We start from the raw sequence: 24735 nt of genomic DNA, 5'->3' as shown, positions 1-24735 counted from the left end.
TGCAATGTTTGTCTCATAGATACAGCACTGTGTTAAGTGATGGGAAAGCACAGCTTGTTGGCTACACCTGTGTAGGTCATGTGACATGCTTGTGGGTAGTGGTCATGTGACATGCGCCTGGATCTTGGTCATGTGACATTGACCAGTGAATTCATGTGACATATGTTATGAAGTTTGTGACCTTTTACAGTGAAGGTCATGCTACTTTGGGAAGGTCATGTGCAGGGATGGTAATATTCTGCTGATCCGCAGATTTCTGCCGATTCTGTTTCAAATTGATCAATTCTGTGAATTGTCTAAATCTGTTGAGAAACCCTGAACCCCCATTTGATGACACAAAGTTATATTTCCAGCTGAAAATAGATTTTCTGTTGCCATCCCTGCATGTGTTATGTTGCAGTGTGAAGGTCATGTGACATCATGCAGTGTGAAGGTCATGTGACATCATGCAGTGTGAAGGTCATGTGACATCATGCAGTTTGAAGGTCATGTGACATCCATCATGCAGTTTGAAGGTCATGTGACATGCAGTGTGAAGGTCATGTGACATGCAGGTTGAAGGTCATGTGACATCATGCAGTGTAAGGTCATGTGACATGCAGTTTGAAGGTCATGTGACATGCAGTTTGAAGGTCATGTGACATGCAGTGTGAGGTCATGTGACATCATGCAGTGTGAAGGTCATGTGACATCATGCAGTGTGAAGGTCATGTCACATCATGCAGTTTGAAGGTAATGTGACATGCAGTGTGAAGGTCATGTGACATGCTGTGTGAAGGTCATGTGACATCATGCAGTGTGAAGGTCATGTGACATGCAGTTTGAAGATCATGAGACATGCAGTGTGAAGGTCATGAAACCTGACGGGAGTCTTTCAGAAATGATACTTAATGATTGCTGGAATGGGACATGGTTCGACCGCTTGCAATCTTGCCCTCTGTAGACAGTCATATGCTAATCATCATAACATGTCATGTGACTGTAGACTCATGTCATGTGACATCCTTGAGTCATGTGACACCATCAACAACCAGCTTGTATCAATTATAAACAATCAGGGCTTTGTCAATATCACAAGCAATCAGATCATAACACGTTCCTCATGCAGTTTGGTAACAAATGACAAACATACTGCCATTGTGTGTCCTTCAGCCATGTATCTAATGTTCCATTGTGCGATATGTTTGTTCCTGAGTTGGCTTGTTGTGATTGAAAGTGTATATCTTAACCATGTTCTTGTATGAAGGTGAATAACACCATAGTGTACAGGTGTGGCTGAAACAGGTGTTTCAGCAATTTAGAAAATATAATTATCAAAATGATTGTATATTTTTTTGGGCAACATGATGAAACTTGTCAGAGAGGAGAATCAAATGAAAAAATGCAAACCTTTGTTGTAGAGTGTCCTTGACAGTTTATAGAAAATGTTTCATTTTCCCCCCAAGGAGGTGTGTCTCTATGTCCCTATGTACAACCCAACTAAATGTCATGTATCCTACTCCAGAGAAATTAAGGAATAGTTAATTCCCTGTTGTCATCTGAAAATAGTATGGTGTTCCTTAACCTGTTGAGTAGCATATTTGCCAGATGGTGCTGCAGACAGTGTAGCTTCTATACTGTTCAACATTTGATAGGGATGCTATTCTCTGATACACCAAACCAATTAATAGCGTAAATATGTTATGAAACATCTCAACATCCCTATCCATAGTTTAGCAGAGTAGATGCTCCAACAATTATTTCAAACTGGTTTCCAGCAACAAGTGAGTGAGTGAGTATGGCTTTAACCTGCTGTTAGCAATATTCCAGAAATATTAAGGTGGGGGCCCCAGAAATAGGCACACATTGTACTTATGGGGGGAATCAAACCCAGATGTTAGGTGTTCTGAGTGAACGCTTCAACCACTAGGCTACCCCTGCACCCTACCAGCAAGTAGTGGAGGAGACTTGTGGTCACAGTGATGATGACTCCTCACCCTAAGGACTTGATTCCATTTACTTTCATTACAGTCATTTGTCCTAAACTAGGATATGATTTCTTCCATAATTTAATCAAGTGATATGCCAGTCTACAAACAAATAAAACACCAGTACTTAATTTCTATGAACTCTGGTGAGGAGAAAATCATTATTTAGCCTTACACCGTCTGCTTCAAACACATGAGATGTTCCTGGAATGTTGCTTATATATGTAACATATGTGTATATATAGTGGCGTTTGGAGTAATGTCTTCAGATACTGAGCCAGTCAGTTGACGTCATCAACAGTGTTCCAAGCCTTCTTGGTATAATGGCCATACCAGAGTCTTCTGTTGTCGCTAGAGAATAATGCCGAGGTGAAATTACATTTAATGAGGATTGACTTGTCAGTGTCTGCCTGCATCACATCACGGTCAAGCCACAATTGCTCTCACCTACTCTCTAACTGAAGTGGTAGGCTCGGTGCCACAGAATTATGTTTGGGGGGGACAAATGTGGAGACCAAATGAACCTTATTTGCTAGCTCTCAGTCCTGCTTCCATGACAGGGATAGAAATACTTTTTTTTCTAAGTGTGCCTTAGGGCACCAGACAAATATTTTAGGTGTGCCTTTCTGAAATCGAGTATGCCCACATATTTTTAGAATAAATGACAATGATAATGATCATTTTAAATTTATTGTTAAATAAAGAAATGGGTTTATGAGCATTCAAATATGTATGGTATTATTCAATTTGGAAAAAAATAATTGTTTTGGGGATTAAATGACTAAATGTGAGTTATGTCTCTTAAAAAATTTAGCCTGTCAAAAGGGCACCGAGAACATTTTTTAGCCGTGCCATTTCTGTATTTACCGTGCCATGGCACACTAGTATATGGGGTATTTCGAACCCTGCATGAGATAAAAATGGAAACTACTATCAATTATATTTAGTTCTGTTTTCAGCAAAAATGAAGTACTGAGAACTGGTTTAGAATTTCAGCTTTCAGTGAAGCCAACTGTCATTTTTACATGGATTTGCAGACTATTGTGAATTTGAAAGTCTGGCAACATGAAGACTTCACAACTCAGTCACCTTGTTCAGAAATTTTTTTTTGGTTTAAACCAGATGGAAATGTTGTACAGACAGGATCCACTGTCTGCAGCCATACATAGACTGTGATAACAATCATTTAGTGCAATATCTTGTCCTCTCAGTGTTTGTCACAACAGTTGTCTCCCTTCTTCACACAGTGACCACCAGATGTCATGGTGGATGTGGTGGTAGATATACAGAGTATACACTGGTGTTCTCCAGCACTGTAAACAGACAATATATCATGGTATCTGCACTGTCATCAGCTTGGCTGTTTTAGTTTGTGTTGTTTAGTTTCCATTGTTACATTGGTCAGGCTTATTTCCATTAATAAGATTGTACATATTGTAAGCTTGTATTTGTGTGTGATGCGTGTGTATGTAGGATGTTTGTCGAGGATACAGCCTTGTTAACCTCCACACCTGTTCACTGCCATGGTAATACATCACAGGTGTCATGATATGAGACCATTCTAACAGAGTGGGACAATGCTTCACTGAGCAGATCAATGCTAGGTCTAGACATAAGTAGAGACTGTCAACTTGGATGTGTAGTAGGGTCCACATGTCAATATCGAGCCATGGCAATGCAGGGGAGGGACTGGTAATTTTCGGTTTACAAAAAAAAAAGATAATCATGAAAATATCTGGAGGCTTGCACCCATATGAAAATATGTTTTCACTGGAAATATTCATGGTCTGAAATAATGCACTGTGGGTAGAAAACTTGATTTGATAGATTGGTATTGTTTCACGTTCTGTCTCAAACAAAAGTCCCAGTCTGCCCCATCCCTAAGGATATTGTCAGGTTGATATGTATCCTAATATTTGATTAAACCCCAACTTCCTTGGATTGCTAATTGACACTTTAGGTCTCTTCCTCTCAACACTCCCTTGACATACATTCCTGTATCATACAAACAGTTGACTACATACTTTCACAATGGTGTCTGTTTCCGTGATTAATAGGAGAATGATATGCTGAGTATGTCAAAATATATCATCAGATAGAGATAATTTATTTGTTTTTCATTATTCAGATTGTTGTTTAATGCACATGTATATTTAGAATGAATGTAAAATGTGTATGTGTGTGATATGCTAACCTCTCAAGAAACAGTTTGAGGTTAGAGACCCTATCTCATCCCCCCTTGTGTAGTATGGCTTCGTATCGTCCGACCTGAGTGTGTATACACAGACTGTTATCACTGATAACTTGGCCTTATGTGTGGCTACCACTGTTGGCCGGCATGTTTCTTGAGACATTTTCCATTGCAGCTTTACAATGTTTATTTTGTCTGTGTTTCAACTGAAAATTGTTATCCTTGGCTTGGCAGTGGTTGTGCTTTCATTTTCAGATTTACTCAAAATTCAGAAATATTTGCAGAGAAGATGATTCGTGTTGTATTGTAGGTGTTTCTTGGTTTGTCATTTCGGGATTAGGTTGATAACATTTGTATATTGTGCCATGATGGACGGAGCTCTTACTGTTCCCCAAGACATGAAAGGGAAGACGGACTGGTCACTTGTTATTGGGGGATGGGCTGGTCAGATTATAGGGGTGGGGTGGTTAGATTATAGGGGTGGACTGGTCAGATTATAGGGGTGGGCTGGTCAGATTATAGAGGTGGGCTGGTTAGATTATAGGGGTGGGCTGGTCAGATTATAGGGGTGGGCTGGTCAGATTATAGGGAGTGGGCTGGTCAAAATATAGGGTGGGGGAGGATGGGCCAGATTATTGGGGATGGGCTGGTGTGGTCAGGTCAGATTGTTGGGGATGGGCTGGTCTGGTCAGGTCAGATTATTGGGGATGGGCTGGTCTGGTCAGGTCAGATTATTGGGTTACTAAAACATGGGAGTTTGGGAAGAATGTTATGTTAAAAGGGGATTAGGTATTATAGCAATTTTACATCTAGATTTGGGACATGCTTGGGACACAGGAAGAGTTTCTTCTCAGTGTGTTGTATAACACCAGCTCCATGCTGTGTGGTTACGGTGTTGGTCCAGACTGTAGTAACATCTTAACATGTCGGGATCACACCAGTCAGTTGTACTTCCGGAACAGGACTGTGGTCGTGACGGACTCCGATGTAGATAGACATTCAAGGTGTTCAAGTCCCAACTAGAGGGCCAGACATCTTATCTGCCTGTGATAATTTCTGTGACAGTTGTCAAGATCAAATATATAGATGTAAAGCCAGATGCTACAGAGGAAATATAATATATTATGTCACCATGGTAACCCCAACTTCACCCACACAGGTTTTGTCACTTGTAACCTACGTTTATTCTGCGACAGTAATTTGGCAATGTGTATCCATTTGCTATGTAACCATGGTAACATAGGGAAAATTGGGGAAATTATTTCAGCTGATAAAATGTTCTGATGAATATGTTCTTTTTGCTTTTGTGAAAATTCACAACTATGCTCCTATCTCGCATGTTCCAATATATTATTCTTTTGTTCAAAGAGTGAATTAAACTTTTACTTTGAATAAAAGTCTGTGTGGGGTTGCCATGGTGACATGACTTAGCTAAGGCTGTTTTGTCCTGTGATGTGTCACCTACCAGTCTTGTATATAGTTGTAAGGGGAGTAGTACCTGGAGTTTATGATGTACATAGTTGTAAGGGCAGTAGTACCTGCAGTTTACATTGTACATAGTGAAGAGAACATTTGCACTGTCATATTTTCATCATTTTTCTCAGATTGAAAAAGTATATAAACTATTTCAAAATATGAGTTGTTTCTTGTTGTGCAATTACAGAATGCTTTCACACGAAGGATTAGAGAATAAGACCAAGACCATTACAGAACAACGGTATGAAGCCTAATGAATGAATGTTTCATTCCAAGAGTGACCAATGTTTAAGTTCAATGATGCCAATACAGAATTTTTATTTAGTTGACTCAGATCTGCCCAGCAAAACACAAAAATACAGAGATAGAAAAAAAATAAGGATTATCTTTTCTCAAAATTATTTATTTGGTTAAAGAAAGAAATGAACAAGACATTTTTGTAGATTTTTTGAAACAGTAACCAAACCACTTTGTCATCACAACTCTTGCAGAAAACTCACTAAAGGTGTGTTTTGGTTCCCCACTGCAATGCACCTGTGTAAAAGTATTAAGTCTCCTCGGTTACAGTGCAAGTGGCTTTGAGCTTCTTGATTATCAGACAAATTCACCAGATTTTGCATTGTCAGATTCCCAAACATGAAGAAAGTAATGTCTGACAAGCTTTCTGCAAATTTTATCCACCCCTATTATGACACTAGAACAGAACAGAACAGAACTAAAAACAAATGACCCCAGACTAAATCATGATGAATTCCTGTACAGTAGAGGGTAGGAGTTCAGCCTGTGCTTGTCTCATAAATTCCATAATTGATTTTGAACAACTGATCAGTTATGATGAAATTAACCCCAAAATAAATTTCACATGATTATCACATAACCCTCAAAGTGAACTTAGTGGAATAAGATGGAAGGGTTTGCTTCTGGGTTAAATTTGAAACTCTGAATATAACTCATCGGTACAAATTGATAGAAAAAAATCCAGTTGTGTGTCAATGAAGGCTGAATTCGTGCAAACAGAAGTTGTACACTTTGGAATAAACGCTGCTTCAAATGACACAAATAAAACACATAAAAGAGTGACATTACAACTATTACAACATTAACTGACAAAAAGATTTCCTCCCCGCACACCCTGACACATCCCACCATCAACGACAATAAAGTAAATGAATAAATAATTACAACAAAAACAACAACTGGGTTACATACAAGCACCTGGCATACCCAAAGTTTATGTTTCCAGTGAATTCAATGCCATGTGTCAGGTCTCAATGAAATCGGGTGGTCAGGCTTGCTGACGTGGTTGACATGTCACTGTATCCCAATTGCGTAGATTGCTGCTCATGTTGTTGATCACTGGATTCTCTGGTCCAGGCTCGATTATTTACAGACCGCCACCATATAGCTGGAATATTCCTGAGTGCAGCGTTAAACAACCAACCAACTCCACAGAGGATAACTCGGCCACTGTCTTTCTGCTGTGTGTGTGTGTGCGTGCGTGTGTACACAACAAGGCAGGAAAACCTTTGGGGCAGACATCAACGCTGCCACCATGCTGTCTGTGTTCACAAAATTAAGACGAATTGAGAGACTGACACAGATTGAAGTTTATGCATATGTTTGCATGATAACAGTACATAATATATTCACACCGTTAAAAGTTATGTCCAGTCTGGGAGATGACCACTAAGTCTTGCTTCACACAATGAAAATCTACATTATTCATTTAAAGGAAGTAAGGTCGCAACAAGCAACACTGGTAACTCAAACCAGACAAGACGTATCATCATAAGGATGGTGCATTGGGAGGATAAATGGAGATCTGTCAAGTTGAGAGCCACCCTCAAGGAACAGGGATATGGAGTAGCACACGACCTCACAAGATTCAAAAGGCAAGAGCTCTACAGACTCCGGGGGGCAGTCACGATAGGGGTGTGGCCAGGGCCGATCGAATGATAATGACTATACGGCGCTTCAGAAGGATTCCAATGACAGTGATAGTGATAAACAACCACTTACTAACTGTGTTGGTGGTGTAAGATTTATATTTGGGAACATTTTGCACATAACCAGACTGATAATGACTTTCTTGATTATATTATTGGTATAATAGAGACATGGAGTAAGAATCTTGATCTTAGTGATGCATTTAATGATTATGATTGTGTTTGTAAAAGTGCAGATAAATTAGCATTATGTGGAAGACTGTCTGGTGGTATACTAGTTATGGTATGAAAAAACGCTATCACACCACATAAAATGGTCCAAAATAACGGATAACACAATATTTATCTTATTTGATAAATGTCTCTTTGATCTTGATGCTGGCTTATTATATAGCTGTACTTATATACACCCAGAAGGATCTTCGTGGTACTATAAATTGAAAGCATACTGCAGAAATGGTATTACAATTTTCCAGGAGAAACTATTAGAGCTGATATCTGATTTACCCAACATGTACGTGCTATGTGGGGGCGACTTCAATGCTCGAACAGGTACTAATTCTGATTTTGTTGACGATGATATCATTCTTCACACTGAAAGTAAAGATCATTCGATGTATGATTCTATCCTAGATAACTTTGATCTTGAACGATTCTCCTGTGATAAGATTGTGAACCATTTTGGTAGATGCTTGTTAGATATATGTAGTATTCTAAATATCCACATTGTAAATGGTAGATGTGGATCAGATTCTAATATTGGCCAATATACACATATCGGTACAAATGGTACTAGCGTTATTGACTACGTTTTAGCATTGACTAGAATTGTTGATAGCATACAAAGTTTTGATATACCTTCATGCGCTGAATCGTCTTATTTACCACTGACACTAGAATTATGGGCGCATCACTGTCGTGAACGTAAAAGAAATGAAACTAGGACAAATAACAAAGCATTTAAATTTGTCAGGGATATGAAGAATTCTTTGACAGGAAAAAACCAGTTACTATCGAAGAGAATTTCAAGACTTTTTATGTAAAAATGTGTCTTGTTATCAATACAATAACAAAGTACTTCAAAGTAGAGACAGCTCTACTTGTGGACTGTATTGTGTTTACTACATTATGATGAAGTGTGGAGGACATGTATTGTATGACATTCAAAGCAGTTTCACTTCAAATACAATGGTCAATGATGACATGATGTATGACTATGCTTCTAAGTATTTTTATGCATGTATGTAAAACTGTCCATACTATCTAGATTTAGTGATGGTTAACTATGTTTCATGTTCATAGTGATGAGATAATGTACTTGGAAATAAACATAAAAAAAACTTTAAAAATTTAGCTAGCCCACAGAAGTCCCCAATCGGAGAAGGACGGTTGGGAGGTATGGCACTGCATTCTGTTGTTATTATTATTGATGTCAACAAACATACAACAAGGTATACATCTTTTCAATGTTTAACGACCCCGTTTCACAGGAGTGGAACTACAGGTTAGGGGTCAACCCATAGTCTACTTTACAATCACATAAATTTACAATGTAATCCATTTGAAAGGCTTCTTCTTCTTCCTCTGTTGGGTATGAGCTGGTATTCCAGGAGGTTTAGACCTCAGTGTCATTTCAGATGTTTTGGAATTCATTTCCACTTCCAGCCGTTGTCTGTTGCCTACAAGTCCTTGAGGCACATGTATGTCTTTTAAGGCCTGATAGAATTCAGTCATTCCCTTGGGTTGAAAACGTTTATACAGATACCGTGAGTCCTTGAGTAAGTCTGCAATATGACTCCCCTGAATGACTTGACCCTGGTAGATGAGTACACCTTTCCAATTCCATGACAGTCTTTGGTCGGGATCATTTTGTATGTGTCTCAATAAAGCAGCACCTCTCTGTCTGTAAGGTTTGGGGAGCACACTCAGAATCAAACTGGTATCCATGGGTTCTGACTCATCAATGGTGGTATGATGATTCACATCTGATGACGTATCTATTACACGACCACTCAGTGGATTCACATGATTTTTCAAGAGTCGTTTATATTTATCCATAGGAATGAGCACCTGTTTTTGGATATGTTCCATTACAAAGTCTTCAATAAAGGCCCAACAACCTTCAACACTTAACTAATGACAGCCACACTTTTGGGTAGTAATTGCTTTTGCTTTGTCTTAGATACGGTTTTATCACCAAGAAGACGAAGCACTTTTCTGTGTTTTCTCAGTGCATTCAAATGTTTCTTTGAAAGAGGAACATCGGAATGTAACAGATTATAAATAATCTCTGTCAAGGCTTTTAATTGGCCATCAGTCACACTTCGCAACAGCACCTTCTTTTGAACAGGGGATGTACTCTCCTGCCAAAAGCACAAGAAGTATCCGTTCTGTCTGAGTGTCTTTGACATAATGGCGTTCCGTTCAATGTTCAGCACAATTTATAAGCACAACTGTCTGACTCATGGATGACTCCCTCATTGAACATAGCAAACAAAGTCACTGCTATTTATACTCTCCTCCAGTTGAGTCATTCGTGTAGTGACTGTCATTCACAATGTAGTCCATGGGTAGAGGAGTACCTACCAATATACTTCTATCCTTCCATGTTAGAGTTAGTATGTATCCCACAGTTATTAACAACACAAGTATACACCATAGAGAGATAATGGTACGTTTCAATACAGGGGGGGAGTTCCACGTTGGTTGTTGTAGGAATATTCAGAGACACATGACAGTCTTCAGCTTGAGACTCCATGTCTACAAATGATAAAGTCTGTCTTAATGACGACTATTTATACTCTTGCCACGTACACAACGGGATCTTCCCCTGGGAAAATGCGGGTTCTGAGTCTTAGTTTGTCTTCTGTACGTGTAGACATGTCCAAGACCAAATATCCATAGGGTTGTTTCATAGCATCAGTGTAAGCTTCCACTAATACACCAGCCCGGCCAGGAAATAATTGTCTTCCAAGGGTCATCGTCTGCGAGGTATCACGCACATTCTTGAACAAGACCAAGTACCAAGTGTTCAGGGCTATAGTTCGTGCTGACTTGCCTTGACCATACAAGTTCTGAGTTATAAATATAACACTCAGAAGTCGATGATGACATCCTTGTGTAAATAACAATTCCATGTCCTTAGAACGTAAAAGTTGATGTAAAAGATCATCCAGGATAATGAGTCCATGTTGTCCATCAGAGGAAAACTGTTCAATGTCTGATTCCGTGGGTAATCCCTGTTGGAACACAATGTTTGTCACTGTTCTTTCCATGTCGTCAAACACAGACTGATAAACACATTAACAGTACAGAACTTTTTTGGGTGGGTCCTTCACATACATACCGTTCACATGTTGCAACAGTCCATACACCCACTGCGTCTTTCCTGACCCTGTTGGTCCAGACACACAAATACTGGAACAGGGTTCAAAAGGTGTTAAACTTTGAGTTTCCCACCAAGGTTTAGTCAGATCGAACACAGCTTTAGGACTCAAAGTAATAGCTGACTTGGGTGTAGTGGGTTGAACTTCAATCATTCTGTTCTTCTTTTTGAGCCAAGGTTTCTTTCAATCAGAATCTATCTTGTGTACTTGTGATAAATGATTGGATAGTTTTGAAAGTTGTTTTGCAGTACAGCCAGGCACAGGACAATCTTTCTTGACACGACCCATGTTTTGACTCCTCAGTTCAACTGATAAAACAACTTAGAGGGACACGTATATAGCTTGGGAGGACACTTGAGGGACACAGAGGGACACTTGAGGGACACTTGAGGGACACAGAGGGACACTTGAGGGACACAGAGAGACACTTGAGGGACACAGAGGGACACAGAGGGACACTTGAGGGACACACAGGGACACATACAGCTTGAAGATTAGTTCAGAAGACCCAGTGAAGTAATGGATTGAGTAGTTGATTTGTTAAAACCACAACCCCTACAAACCATTACTATTCAATTACAATTCACGGGTCCTCCGGCCCGGTCTCTGATGATATGACATTGGTTGGCTGGCTGGATAGTTGACTGATGGTGGGATGACTGTTTTTTTAGTTTGATGTTGGGAAGTATTGGTTAGTTGATGATGGGAGGAATAGGCAAAGTATCCAAGTTGGACTGAATGACCCGTTTGTTATAAACCATCTGGTACTTTTTCTTCTCTTCTCTATTGTAGATTTTCTGTTTCCTTTTCTCTCGTGAGATCTTGGAAGGATTGGTTACTATAATGGTTTTGTCTCTTTGAGGTGAAAGTACAATGTCCCGAATGGTTTCAAAATTGATGAGTTGGGTATACTTGAAATTCAAAGAAAAAAAACAGACTTACACACTTGTTTCCCCTTTTTAGTTTCATAACTATAATTCTTGGGCCCTGCAGACAAACTCCTCAGTGTAGTCATTGTTGTCCAGTTCATTGGTAAGATCACCAAAATAATCTCCGAGAGGTGGCTTGTAATCATTAGGTTTGGCTACATAGATCACAGAATCAGTGTCATAATACAACACTTGTTGATCCAACTTTTCTAGGACACTGTATAACTTCAGCCTTGCCCAAGCAGTGGTGAATGTGGCCAAGAAGATGTTGGTCTTGTTATCTTCTGGGACAAAGCTAGATTTGTTGCTATATTCCAACTGTAAAATCCGATCTGTCAGGATGTGAAAATCTGTCACTTCCTTGGTAGGATCTGTCAACATCCGGAAGAACTTTTCTGCTTCTGTGTCATGGATAAATTCTGATTGTTTCATGTTCAAATGCTGTCCAAATTTTCCCCAGAAACTGTTCAAGCATAATTTAGCCAGAGATCGTTTTTTTCTATGCGATCCTTGTCCAGTTGTATACCTTCCTTCTCTCTGTAGTCTGCTATGTATTTCTCCTTGTCGTCTTCCGTTTCACGCCATACTGGCCATCCACTGGCTTGTTGTTTTAATTTCAAGAAGGTGTTGATGTAGTCCGTAAACAATCCACACTCTCCTGTCTCAGGGTTGTACTGGGCTGTTTCGGACCAGTGGTAAACCTCATACACCTTGATCACTTGGTATCCTTTCTCAATGGCTTTCACTATTTCAGGTGTACACCAAGTTCCTAGGATGGCTCTCTGCTCATCTGAATGTTCACAAAGGGTCTGTTGCTCCTTGTCAGCACAGGTACAACATAAAGGAAACTTTAGCTTGCCTTCAGATCGATAGGGGAGTACTGGATGATAGAGTTTTCTAGGTGGTAATATCTTCACCTTGGCAATTCCAAAATAGTGATCCAAAGACTTGAAATTCTTGTGAATGATGTGGGGATGTCCAATAGGGTACTGGCAATACTTGTTGACCCATGGGTAGTGACTTGTAAAGTTCACGTAATGAATTTCTTCACTTTCTTCCACCTTGTAGTGAAGTGTACTGGCATTGGTCCTGCCACCAAAAAAGGAGTCTTGTGGCTCTAAGCGATCCTGTATGTCCAGTGTACTGACAAAAACCTTCATGTCTGGTTTATCCTTTAATTGTTGGTGGAACTCGTGTTCCCAGATGGCAACCACTTTGTAGCCTTTCTGTTTCAGCACCCGTGATTTCTTACAGGTGAGAGCATAAAGTTCTTCCACAGACTGTTTGGTCCTGGGGGGTATGGTGGAGGATCTGTCGTGTGGAAAGCATGTCTTACAACCATGGTAGCAACAACCATGGAATTGCAGTACTGTGTTTGTTTTTGGATAATAAACATCCACTCGGTAGTTGGTTCCAGGCACCTCATGTTCACCTCCATTCAGGGCATGTTGTATGTCAATATTTTCTGAATGCATGATCCATTCTAACCACTGAATGGAAACTTTACTATATTGCCCATGTCCAACATACCCCTGACATGGTACTTGAGCAATAGGGCTTGGAACTGTTTCTGCTTCGTGGACGCCAATACCCCTCTTTTGAAGTTGTCTTTGTGAAATCCATTGACCACTCTCTAGCTTGACATCGTATGACCCATCTCCTTCTTCTTCGGAGGGTCTGGAAGACCTCCAGTTTGTGATACTTTGTCCATCAGTCAGCCTGACATGTTCGTGACGTTTCAGAAACTTGGTTTTAAATATGTTCATGCTTAAAGAGGCTATAGTGATAGAGTTTGCAAAGGGATCAACACCTTCAATGATCTTTCCTTCTGTTTCCTCGCCTGTGGCCTCCATAATCAGTTGCTGAAACTTCAGACAGGCTTCTCTGAGTACAGTGACATCTGAGATACAGTACTCCTTCATTTCTTTAGAAAAATCAAACAGTCCATGTTGTTGGCCGTACCATGACAAGAATGCATCTCTGTCTTTAGCTCCGATGTAGTCCACTCCATACATGTGAGGATCTGGAAAAGCTCCAACGTAATTTTGGTTCTCCTTCAAATTGAACCAATGTGGGAAGTAACCCTTCTTCAGTTCTGTGAGTCCAAAGGCTTTGGGTACGGAGGCCAATTTCATTGGAAGAAAGTTGAGACTGTCTATGATTATGATGTTGAGGCCTTTCTCAATCTGCACTTACATAATTTTAGAACCAGCGTAAATGATTTTGCTTGGATACATGGATTGATCTATCATATACTCCAAAAGAAAGTATCCATCATAGGCTTTGCTATTGTGAGCAATGGCTGTGAAGTCTACATGATTGTCACTGAAGAGCCATCTTGAAAATTTAATGATAGCTCCACCTCCCTTGAAAATCACTTGACGAAATCCACAACTTTCTTCACAGGGAGGTTCCTTAAATTGTTTGGTTTTCTTGTCCCTTGCATTACATGCAGGGCATCTAGAACCACAGTGATGACATTTGGATTCCTCATTGACCGACTCTGTTTTGCAAACAGGACAGACTGACTGAGCCACCAAGTAGTTGGGAACATGTTGACATTTGCCACACCAGGATTGGTGACAATGTTGACAAGTAGATGACTGATGGGGACAGTTATCAACAGGACAGGTAGGACAGGGCCCTTGTGGCGAAAAACCTTCTTCACACATCAGCTGTTCATCCTGTCGGCATTCAAAGTCGCTAAAGATGAATTTAATCTTGGCCTCATCCTCTTCATTGGGTGTCCGGTAACAGAGATGATCTTGTTCCACAACCTGTTGACATCCAGGACATTTCCATTCTCTGCAGTGGTGTAGTTTGGGGTCCCTTTCACTTCGACATAAAACTTTCTTACACATGGTACATTTCCAGAAACTCTCACATTTTGAGGGTGTGTATGTACCATTCTTTATAAAAAAAAATCCAGTTTGGTGGCGCTGGAAACATTCAGGTGATCTACAGGTCATATGGCAATGTCGACAAGTCAATGGAGTACCTGTTTCAGGACACTTTTGGCTATGGCATACAATGCAGGTCTCAGAGCACTTGATCAAACTGGCATAGCCGTTTTGGATATGTAACCGTTTTGATCAAACGCACTTGATCAAACTGGCATAGTCATCAAAAAAATCTATTACGGCCTGCAGATCCATCTGAAATATAATGAGTATTCACCCTGAACCATACTTTACAGTATTGTGTCATACTAATACTTTTCAATCATATTGTGACAACATGACAATTAAATAGTCTATTACTATGCTGATATAACCTTATGCTAATACATCATTCAGAAATGTTCACGTGTGAATCGTTTTGGTCTACAAAGCCGTTTTGGATATGTAACCGTTTTGAGTCTGAACCGTTTTGATCAAGTTTGATAGAACCGGTTTTGATAGTACCGTTTTTAGGCAGAGCCGGTAGGAAGGGGCGTAACTCTAGTCTACTAAAACCACGTGTGTACGATTCCGAGAAATGGAGGGAAAGTGATTTTCATGGTTTAAGTAATGCAAATGTGTGGAATTTATACGATGGATTATTCTATGTCGTGATGGGAATGTTCAGTATTCTGATGGGATCGTACAGTGGACGTACTTTATTCGTGAGAAAAACTCTGGTTCATACCGCTAATGGGAGAAAACATGTTTACATTGGCATGTTGTTTAATAACACCACACATGGCGGTATCATACTGGTATGTATGAACGGATGATTATATAACCCCATCGTCATCTATATTTATATGAGTACAGTATAGTACAAGATGACAGACCTAGATGTGTAGGCAGTGAGGGATTGGCAGTAGGGAAAGTAATGTGGTTCAGGGACTGTGAGACAGACTAGGGTTAGGGGTTCGGGTTAGGGAAACCCAACAGCGCTAATTCATCTGAAAAGGTGCGCCTGGTAAAGTGCAGTACTCCCGTTATTTCAGTTACAATAAAATAGTTGTTGTTTCATTGAAAACACAACTAATAATAAATAACACAAAAACACACACAACAAAAATAATACTGTTAACAATGCCTGTAACATGTGAATCATAATAAAATAAATAATGCAGATACAAAAAACAAACAAATAATATTCATTATGTGATTATAATTTATATAGTGATGAATTATGGTAAAATCACCGTGTCACTTGGTTTTATGTATAAATATAGTTCATAAACACTATTCCAGACACCCAATGAAGAGGATGAGGCCAAGATTAAATTCATCTTTTACGACTTTGAATGCCGACAGGATGAACAGCTGATGCGTGAAGAAGGTTTTTCGCCACAAGGGCCCTGTCCTACCTGTCCTGTTGATAACTGTCCCCATCAGTCATCTACTTGTCAACATTGTCACCAATCCTGGTGTGGCAAATGTCAACATGTTCCCAACTACTTGGTGGCTCAGTCAGTCTGTCCTGTTTGTCGGTCAATGAGAAATCCAAATGTCATCACTGTGGTTCTAGATGCCCTGCATGTAATGCAAGGGACAAGAAAACCAAACAATTTAAGGAACCTCCTTGTGAAGAAAGTTGAGGCTACTGAGGGCATGAGCACCCCTGTTGAGTAAGTAATATTAATTTGAAAATGCTTTAATACTATTGTATGTAATACATGATGTTAAAGTATTAACTTAAATCCAAAAAGGTTTTTGTGTGTGATTATGGCCTTTAACCATTTCGTGTTAATTTAGGTATATTGTTCTCATTTCAGTGATGATGACTGTATCATCACAAGGGTGGACATGCCTTCTACCCCATCCGTCTCCTACCCCATCCGTCTCCAACACCAGTGACGCCACCACCGAGGGGGCATCTTCCCTCTCCTCGTAAGTGTATATTAGATCCATTAAAGTTAAAACAATCTGAAGTAAATGTATTATCATCATATACAGGATTTGTATCTTATTTTTTTCAGACTTATGGGAGTCTTCCAGACCCATATAGAGTGGAGAATGGGGGAGGCGAAGAAACAGATGAAGAGTCCTTATTAGATATTTTAGAAATTATTATTAGAGATTATTAGGTTTTTGTAGTGTTAGTTTTGCAGAGGTACAGATAAGCTGCGTATCTGCGTAAATTACACAAATATTTATGTGAAAACTCAATTCCTATTCAGTCTATTGCGTACCCTTCTATTGCGTATTTTTGTAAATACTCAATAAATTTGATCTTACATGCGTACACACAAAAATGTCAAATCTTAGCTTGCGAACCGGTGGATAGATAAAATAACTGAGGTGTATTGAGAGGTTCTATTTCAATACATGAACTTGGCAACTTGCAGTGTTTTATCGTTTCTCATATAACAGATCAAATAAAAATAACAAACACGTAAACCAACATTTAACCTTTATTATATTTTTACAATTAATGGAAAATGGCAAAATACCCAAATGAGTTTGTGTGAGGTGGGTACAATTTATTTGGTTACTCAAAGGAAAATTAGGATACCCAATTGAGATGAACACAAGCGAGTACATAACTCAGTGACCCAAAAAGTTATCTGTAGCCCTGGTTTTGTATAATTTATTGTATTATGTTAAATTTGTACATATTATCTTTGTGTATATATTGTTAACTTTTGTTCATATATGTGTCCATGGGTACAATGTGTGAAGCCCATTTCTGGTGTTCCCCGCCTTGATGTTGCTGGAATATTGCTAAAAGCGGCGTAAAACCTAACTCAGTCAGTCAGTCATATATGTGTCTTTTGTTTGTGTAAATAAAGGTGCCCAAGGGTGGGCAAATGATTCATTCATTGTGGAGTACAGTTATATCACACCTGTTACTTCACATGAATGGGTTACTTGTCCCAACCCATCAAAACATCTAGACATGCTGGGATAAAGGCTGGTTAATATATTCTCAATATTGGATATACCTGCTGGACTGGATCTATCCGTTCATGGAAATATGTGTGATTGTGTTGCTGGATACATGATACAATGGATATATGCGTGAATCTATCTGTTCATGGACATATGTTCGAAGCTTGTGCTAAGGGATTTCCTATGGATCACATGAGGTAAGTTGTTTCAATTCCCTATTCTGATGTTAGTAAGTTTACACAAATGTGAAGGTACACTTACCTTTATGTTCTGTTGAAAATATATATCCAGTGAATTGCACACAGTATAATCCAAAGATGTTTTGTAATCCAGTGAGAAATATCCACAATGTTTAATCACTCCAGAGATGTGAAGATGAGAGGCCGAACTATTGAAAATATAAATCCAATAAGAAATACACCAGTATGTATATCCACAATGTGTAATCACTAGGTCTAGGGACTGAGCTGTGTATGACATGGGGCTGTTTGGTGGACTTTATATACCCACCAGAGTCTAAAAATAAGTTGTGGGGAATCCTATGTACGACATGAGTCATGGTCTAAATATAGACTCTTCTAAAAATATGTATCTGTACAAGCCCTTAAGGTTTTGATAAATATAATTAGAAATATCATATAAATGTGGGGCTCGGTGGGGAGCTGGTTAAAGCGCCAGGCTAGTGATCCAGCGTGGTTGAGGTGCCGGGATCGAGCCCACCTGTGACCGGGTGTATAAACCTTGGAGTCAACATTGTGTGCAGACTCTTTTAGTGTTGTCACAACCCCTAGTGTACAGTACACAACCCTGTGCACTTAAAAGAACCCACGAATCCGTTGGTATATGACCAGATGGTGGCCACATGAATACATGCAAACACCTAGTTGCGGGTACAGCAACGTGCAGTGAACTTGGACAAAGTACTGTGACTATGTGTCCACCCAGCTCATCGTTAAGATGAGAAAGCCACAATAACTCGGTGCGCCTAGTGGCTGCAAGAGTTGTATACTCCACAGGAAATTGAGATTGATAATACGATGTGCCGTTGAGATTGAAATCCAATGATCGAGGGATAAAAATACCAGCGCCTTGATTAGTGCGCTATATAAATATCCTATAATAATAAATCATTCTTTAAAATATTTGATGTTTAAGTACGCCCAATACTCTTATATGGATCAGAAATATGGGGTTTGAATAATTATGAATCTTTAGAAAAAGTCCATTTATATGCATGCAAAAAATATCTCGGTGTGAAATCTAGCCCATGTAGCACTATGGTATATGGCGAGTGTGGTAGATTTCCATTATACATATATTCTACTAGTAAAGTTATAAAGTACTGGCTACGATTGTTAACTATGCCATGTCATAGATTTCCTAAGAAATGTTATAATATGATGATAGTATATGATAAAAATTTGGAAAAGAAATTGGGTAACTAATGTAAGGGAATTGTTATTCATAACGGGATATGGTTATGTTTGGAATAATCAAAACGCCCAGCCAGAAATTCTTTTATTATTTCACTGACCCAAATAATGAAGGACATCTATCAACAAAAATGTCTTGAATCTATCTATCTATCCTCTAAATGTCTGTATTATAAACATTGGAAATCTGAACTATGCCAAGAAAATGATTTATCAAAAATAACTGTAAAGAAATTCTGTGTAGCTTTATCCCGTTTTCGCTTCTCATCACGCGACTTGTTTGTTCAAACTGGGCGTTACCACGTAACCATAGAATTTGCAACCTCTGTAATGTTAATGCTGTAGAAGACGAATACCATTGTCTTTTTATCTGCCCTGCCTATGAATACCTCAGAAAGAAATACCTAACATCCTACTATTATACCCATCCAAATGAAATAAATATGACTAAATTATTAACAAATGAAAATACTATTGAATTACAGAACCTGTCAATGTATATCTATATTGTATTTATACATAGCAAATCGGCATTAAATTTGTTATCTGTAAATATTTGACATATGCTTTTCTGCTGCTCACTTGTAAATATTGTGTTTATAAATGTGGCTTTTAAGTACCGAATAAAGATTGATTGATGCCTTAGATGTTAGCCGAATGTGGGTAATTTTTAAACTGTAGGCTAAGTTGAATCAAAGCTTTCTGACCTCTACCCCCCTGACCTCTGCCCCAACTCCGATAGCACGACCTGTCATCTCATAAGGTGCCGGTTGCTCAGATGATCACGTGACGCTCTGTGCCTGTCATTCTCTTTCTTGTCGCTGGACGTGTGTTGTTCTCTCAGTTAGACATTATTTGATTGTCAATATGGGTAAATCGAATCGGAGTTCTTCTAAGAAAAGCAAACACTGTGATCAGTGCAACAGCAACTTTTCCGCTGCTGATCCACACGCTTTGTGTGTGGATTGTATAGGCTGTTGTAGTTGGTTACATGGGTGTTCTGTTTGTTCACACTTCAATGATGATGATTTTTCTGAATATCGACGGGTTGCATCTAGACCCAGATCAGACAGAGATCGGCGTTGCTGAAGGTCCTTCAACTTCTAAGCGTGCTAAATCGGAACGCTGTTCGAAGAGAGCAGTTCGTCGATCTAAATCACCGTCCCCGGACGAAGATTTTTCAGAGGTGGCCCCAGATGCCTACTTGAGCGAGAATCTCCGTCGTCTCTTTCGTCCTCAAACATCTAGTCCCGTCTCCAGACAAGTTTTATCTCCTCCGAGAGTGCTAACAACCTCTGCAGCACAGTCCTTGGTGTCGACTCCTAGTTTGCCTGAGGTGGTTGTTTCCAGTGCGCCGCTTTGGTTGAGTGCTCCAGCCCCCTCTACTATTGTGGTGTGCGCTTGGTGAAAGCTTTCACTCTCATGCGGCGAGTGCAGTCATTTCGTGGCTTTCAACCACAGGGATCAGTATGGCGCTTTCAACCTATGTGTCGCTGGCTTCCAATGCGGCGCTTTGTTTCAGTTCGGCGCTCTCATATCCTTCTGTGGTGACATCATGCATGACGGCAGTATCCAGTGCACGTACCTTGCACCACCTGTCTATGAACCACCGCCTATTTTCAGTGTGCCGCTTACTACCAGAGCGGCACTTGTTTCCAGTGCATCGCTTACTTCCAATGCGCCGCTTACTTCCAATGCACCACTGGTTTCCAATGCGTCGCTTACTTCCAATGCACCACTGGTTTCCAATGCACCACTGGTTTCCAATGCGTCGCTTACTTCCAATGCACCACTGGTTTCGAATGCGTCGCTTCAACCTTCTACAGCGGCGGGTGTGAGTTCTGCGCCTCCTCCCGGAGCGCCGCTCTCTCTTTCGGCGGGACTCTCCACTAGGGAACTACCTTCTACGGGAAGCGGTTTGCCACCTAGTGCGCTGCTTGCTACCAATGCGATGCTTACTTCCCATGCGATGCTTTCAACTACAGCGTTAGCTCAATCAACGGGGTATTCAGGCGCTTCATGATGAACAGTTCCGTCATCCTCCTATGTCAGACATGAGAGTAGTTGTACCTCCGGTGACTTCGGCTGTTCCCGTATCTACATTTACGGCTCCTTCCTGACCTATTTTACCGGTGTCCTGGAATCCAGCGTCCAATGTACCGGTATCTCAGCCGTTTGATTTTGACTCCATTGTTCGGGCAGTAGCATCAGCGCTGGGTCAACAACCTCCAGTTCCTACTACGAGCGTTCATTCAGTTGGCCCTTCTACCGCTCCTGTTCAATCTCTTGATGTCGCCCTCCCAACTGCCAGGCCTTCCCTACTTCCAGATGGGACTTCAACGCCAGAGGTTAGTGTTGATGTGGTCAATCGTCGCAGAGTTGTTGGTTTGATTGCTGATCAACTTTTGTCTACCTCAGTGAAGTCCTCGCCAGCAGACTTGTTGACTTCTTTGATATGAAACCGGCGATTTCATTTCTATTACATTCCCCGCCGACTCTGTATTACTCAGCTTGGGGCTTCATTAGATGAGGTGTTTGACAACCTTCGAAAGTCAAGGATGGGTTTTCGCTCGCTTTAACCTGGAAGGCCCTTTCATGTTCATGGGTTCTCCACATTGATTGCATCCCAGCCTGTAGATGATGATGTTACTTTACTGGGAATGAAACCAAGAGCGTATTCTCCCTTTGATAGAGGACAAATGAATTATTATGCTTTGATGCTGCCATTCGCAAGATTTTGGTGCCCTCAACATGATGTTAACAGCAACAGAAGCAGTGGCCATGTGTGTATCTGTATCATGCAGTGTCTCCTTATGTGGTTTTATTGAAAGGTCAATTTCAAGTTATATTGGATCAGTTTATGACTTCTTATACCTCACAGCAGTTCGGGCATAGGGGTCCTCTTCACTTGTCCTCTTGGGAGGATAGGTTCCGCACAATCTCTTCCCACAACCATGTCTGGCAGGTCACTCTTCAATGGGGCTATACATGAGGTGGCAACCAAGGTGGGGCAGGATGCTCATCTTCAAGTTTCTGTGGAGCTGTTAAAGTTCCAGCACTTACAAGTGGAGGATGCATTACGTCAAGCGTGCCCCAGCACGCGTACCTAACAGCCCAGATTTGCGATCAGCACAGTTTTTTTACCTAGAGGGCGCAACCCAGCGATTTTACTTTTCAGGGCCTATCCAGCAGTCTTCCGGCGTTGAGAGAGAGGCCTGACTGGCAGATATTTCAGCCCGACTGGGTCCTTGTCAAGGATTCCCCGTCAGGATTCCCCGGAAGACTTGGGCTTTATGCCCTCAATTGGACCATCTTGGACGACCCTTACGTGCTTTCCACTCTGTCCAAGGGATTTCGGCTTCCAGTAATAGGCAACCCGCCTCTTACTCTGCATCCAGACCTCAGGACGTATCCGGCTTCCCAGACGGCTGTCCTCCGGTCCACCATAGAGACTCTAGTTCACAAACTTGCAATCGAATCCCTGGGTCCGGCACCCAACCACCCAGGGTTCTACTCACCAATCTTTCTGGTCCCAAAAAAAGACTCTGACAAGTTGAGACTCATTTTCAACATTAAACTCTTCAACCAGATGTACCTACAACCACCTCCTCATTTTCGAACGGTGTCGGTGGCGCTCCTCAGGACAATCCTCAAACCAGGGGACTACATGATCAGTCTCGACCTTCAGGACGCTTACCTTCATATTCTGATCTTCCCGGACCATCGCAAGTTTCTCTGGTTTGTTTTTGAGGGCACCCATTATCAATGGTGTGTCCTCCCGTTTGGAATTTGTTCGGCTCCGTGGCATTTTACACGGGTGATGAAACCCATCACCAGATTTAAAGGGGGATAATCTTCGAAGCCTATATCGATGATTGTATCCAGGCACAGAACTATCATGCCCTTCTACCTCGCCACAGACATTTCACGTGCAGCTACTTCACCAGTTAGGTTGGCTCGTGAACATGCAGAAGTCTGAACTAGTCCCTACACATCGCCTACAGTTTATCCGGCGGTGTTCGACACAGACCTCAACAGACTGTTCGCTCCGAGGGACCGTTTTATGAAACTTCGGGCGGTTAGTTCCCTTGCTCCTTGGCCCAACCCTCAGGACTCTTCTGGCTCCACACATCAGAACTCCTGGGTCTCCTGATCATCGGTGGATGGACCGTGGCCTTGACCCCACCTCAGGGGTCAACTCCAACTTTAGTTGTTTGTGGCTCCACACATCAGGGTGGGCGATCCGCTTGCTTCTGATGTGATTGCAGATTCACTGTCTACAGAATCTCCTCAACTCCTGGTGGACACAACGATATTTCGTCCTCTCCCACACGGAGTGGAAGCTGCATTTGCAGGTGTTCTGCAGGTGTTCTAGACGTTGTGCTTTCCACTGATGAATCTGACGGTGGATCTGTTCGCCACTCGCTTCAACCACCAGCTGCCCCTATTTGTGTCTCCGATTCCGGACCTGTTAGCTTGGGGACTCGATGCTCTAGCCATTCCATGGGATGACCTAAACACGTACGTGTTTCTGCCAGTGGCTCTATTTACATGCATGCTACTGAAACTACGCACGACACAGAGGATAACACTGACTTTGGTCGCGCCTTACTGGCCGGCCAGGAGTGGTTTGTAGATCTACTAGAACTGCCCGATCCAAGTCCGGTACCACCTCCCGATCGCGACGATCTACTGCTTCATCCTCACTCAGACCAGCTGCATTGGTCTCTGCTCACACTCCATCTGCACGTCTGCTGCATTTACATAAATCACTAACTGCTAAGGGATATTCCAAGCGAAGTTGCTACAGCTATCACCACAGGTCACTCACTCAACAGGTCACTCCTATGACACAGTGGAAGAATTTTGAGGCGTATTGCAGAATGAAGTGTGAAGGTGTCCCTGAGCTCCAGTCTCTCCTCAGATCTTATAAAGTTGCTGACCAATCCCGGAAATTCACCGCCAGCTTGGGACCTTTCCGTGGTACTTAACCACCTTACATCAGCGGACTATGAGCCCTTGGAGGAGTAGAGCTTCAACATGTCACCTTTAAGACCTTTTTCTCATGGCTTTGGCTACTGCTGCACGCATTTCCGAGTTACATGCCCTTGATGTCTCTAGAGTGCTTTTCGAGAGGTCCAGACATGCTCGAGTATTCCTTAGTTTGCGGTGGGATTTTGTTGCCAAGAACCAATTGCCAGGACAGCCAGACCACACTTTCACGATCCTGTCGCTGTCTACTATCTTGGCTCCTGACGACACAGTAGATCCGTGCCACTTTGCCCTGTTCGGGCATTACGGATATACTTGGCTGATTCCAAGGACCGACATAGGTTGCGGAAGACACTTTTATTCCGCTGTCTACTGCCTCCACTTCTGAAGTTTCTCGCACCACTCTAGCGTTTTGGATGCGTTCCACCATCTTCTTATGGGCTTACACCTCACGCAGACCTTCTTCCACCCATGACGCTTAATCCTCCCGAGACCCGGCCTTAGCCTCTACCATTGCTCCATCGAACTGCTGCCTTACAGCCATCATGGAGGGATGCTTTGGAGATCGGACACAGTCTTAGCCTCACACT

General features: G+C 41.3%; 2 protein-coding genes and 2 long non-coding RNA genes across 10 annotated transcripts; 3 read left to right on the top strand and 1 right to left on the bottom strand.

Annotated features, from left to right (window-relative positions):
* The first annotated feature begins 118 nt into the window (after positions 1-118).
* Positions 119-2076, top strand: LOC124290910. 5 transcript variants are annotated; one of them, XR_006902079.1, is made up of 3 exons: positions 119-485; positions 516-609; positions 655-2076. It is a non-coding gene; the product is annotated as an uncharacterized LOC124290910 (long non-coding RNA). The 5 variants fall into 5 exon arrangements; XR_006902081.1 differs by having other exon boundaries at positions 119-459; positions 587-2076; XR_006902078.1 differs by having other exon boundaries at positions 119-459; positions 516-2076.
* An 805-nt stretch (positions 2077-2881) lies between these two features.
* LOC124290912 lies at positions 2882-5793 on the top strand. Its single transcript, XR_006902082.1, has 2 exons — positions 2882-4817; positions 4884-5793. It is a non-coding gene; the product is annotated as an uncharacterized LOC124290912 (long non-coding RNA).
* A 6569-nt stretch (positions 5794-12362) lies between these two features.
* LOC124290898 lies at positions 12363-14030 on the bottom strand. Its single transcript, XM_046727739.1, has one exon. The coding sequence runs from the start codon at positions 14028-14030 to the stop codon at positions 12363-12365; it is 1668 nt and encodes a 555-aa protein (XP_046583695.1).
* Positions 14031-15332: 1302 nt separating this feature from the next.
* On the top strand, positions 15333-17014 carry LOC124290921. Of its 3 annotated transcripts, none has more exons than XM_046727759.1 (4): positions 15333-15592; positions 16080-16456; positions 16604-16718; positions 16808-17014. In XM_046727759.1, the coding sequence occupies exons 1-3, from the start codon at positions 15449-15451 to the stop codon at positions 16683-16685; spliced, it is 603 nt and encodes a 200-aa protein (XP_046583715.1). In that variant the 5' UTR covers positions 15333-15448; the 3' UTR covers positions 16686-16718; positions 16808-17014. The 3 variants fall into 3 exon arrangements, with proteins under 3 accessions (XP_046583715.1, XP_046583716.1, XP_046583717.1); XM_046727760.1 differs by having other exon boundaries at positions 16604-16724; XM_046727761.1 differs by lacking the exon at positions 16604-16718.
* Positions 17015-24735: the final 7721 nt, after the last annotated feature.

The sequence above is a fragment of the Haliotis rubra genome, unplaced genomic scaffold (genome assembly GCF_003918875.1).
Source record: "Haliotis rubra isolate DU_JTF1 unplaced genomic scaffold, ASM391887v1 Scf478, whole genome shotgun sequence".
Taxonomy (NCBI): domain Eukaryota; kingdom Metazoa; phylum Mollusca; class Gastropoda; order Lepetellida; family Haliotidae; genus Haliotis; species Haliotis rubra.
This window is presented reverse-complemented; position numbering and strand designations above follow the sequence as displayed.

Bases quoted from the DNA above. Each gene is read 5' to 3' on its own strand.
- LOC124290921 (XM_046727759.1), top strand. From the start codon at position 15,449: ATGGGAATGTTCAGTATTCTGATGGGATCGTACAGTGGACGTACTTTA. The intron at 15,593-16,079 runs GTATGTATGAAC...ACACTATTCCAG, and splicing joins CACATGGCGGTATCATACTG to ACACCCAATGAAGAGGATGA. The intron at 16,457-16,603 runs GTAAGTAATATT...TTCTCATTTCAG, and splicing joins GGCATGAGCACCCCTGTTGA to TGATGATGACTGTATCATCA.
- LOC124290898 (XM_046727739.1), bottom strand. From the start codon at position 14,030: ATGAAATTGGCCTCCGTACCCAAAGCCTTTGGACTCACAGAACTGAAG.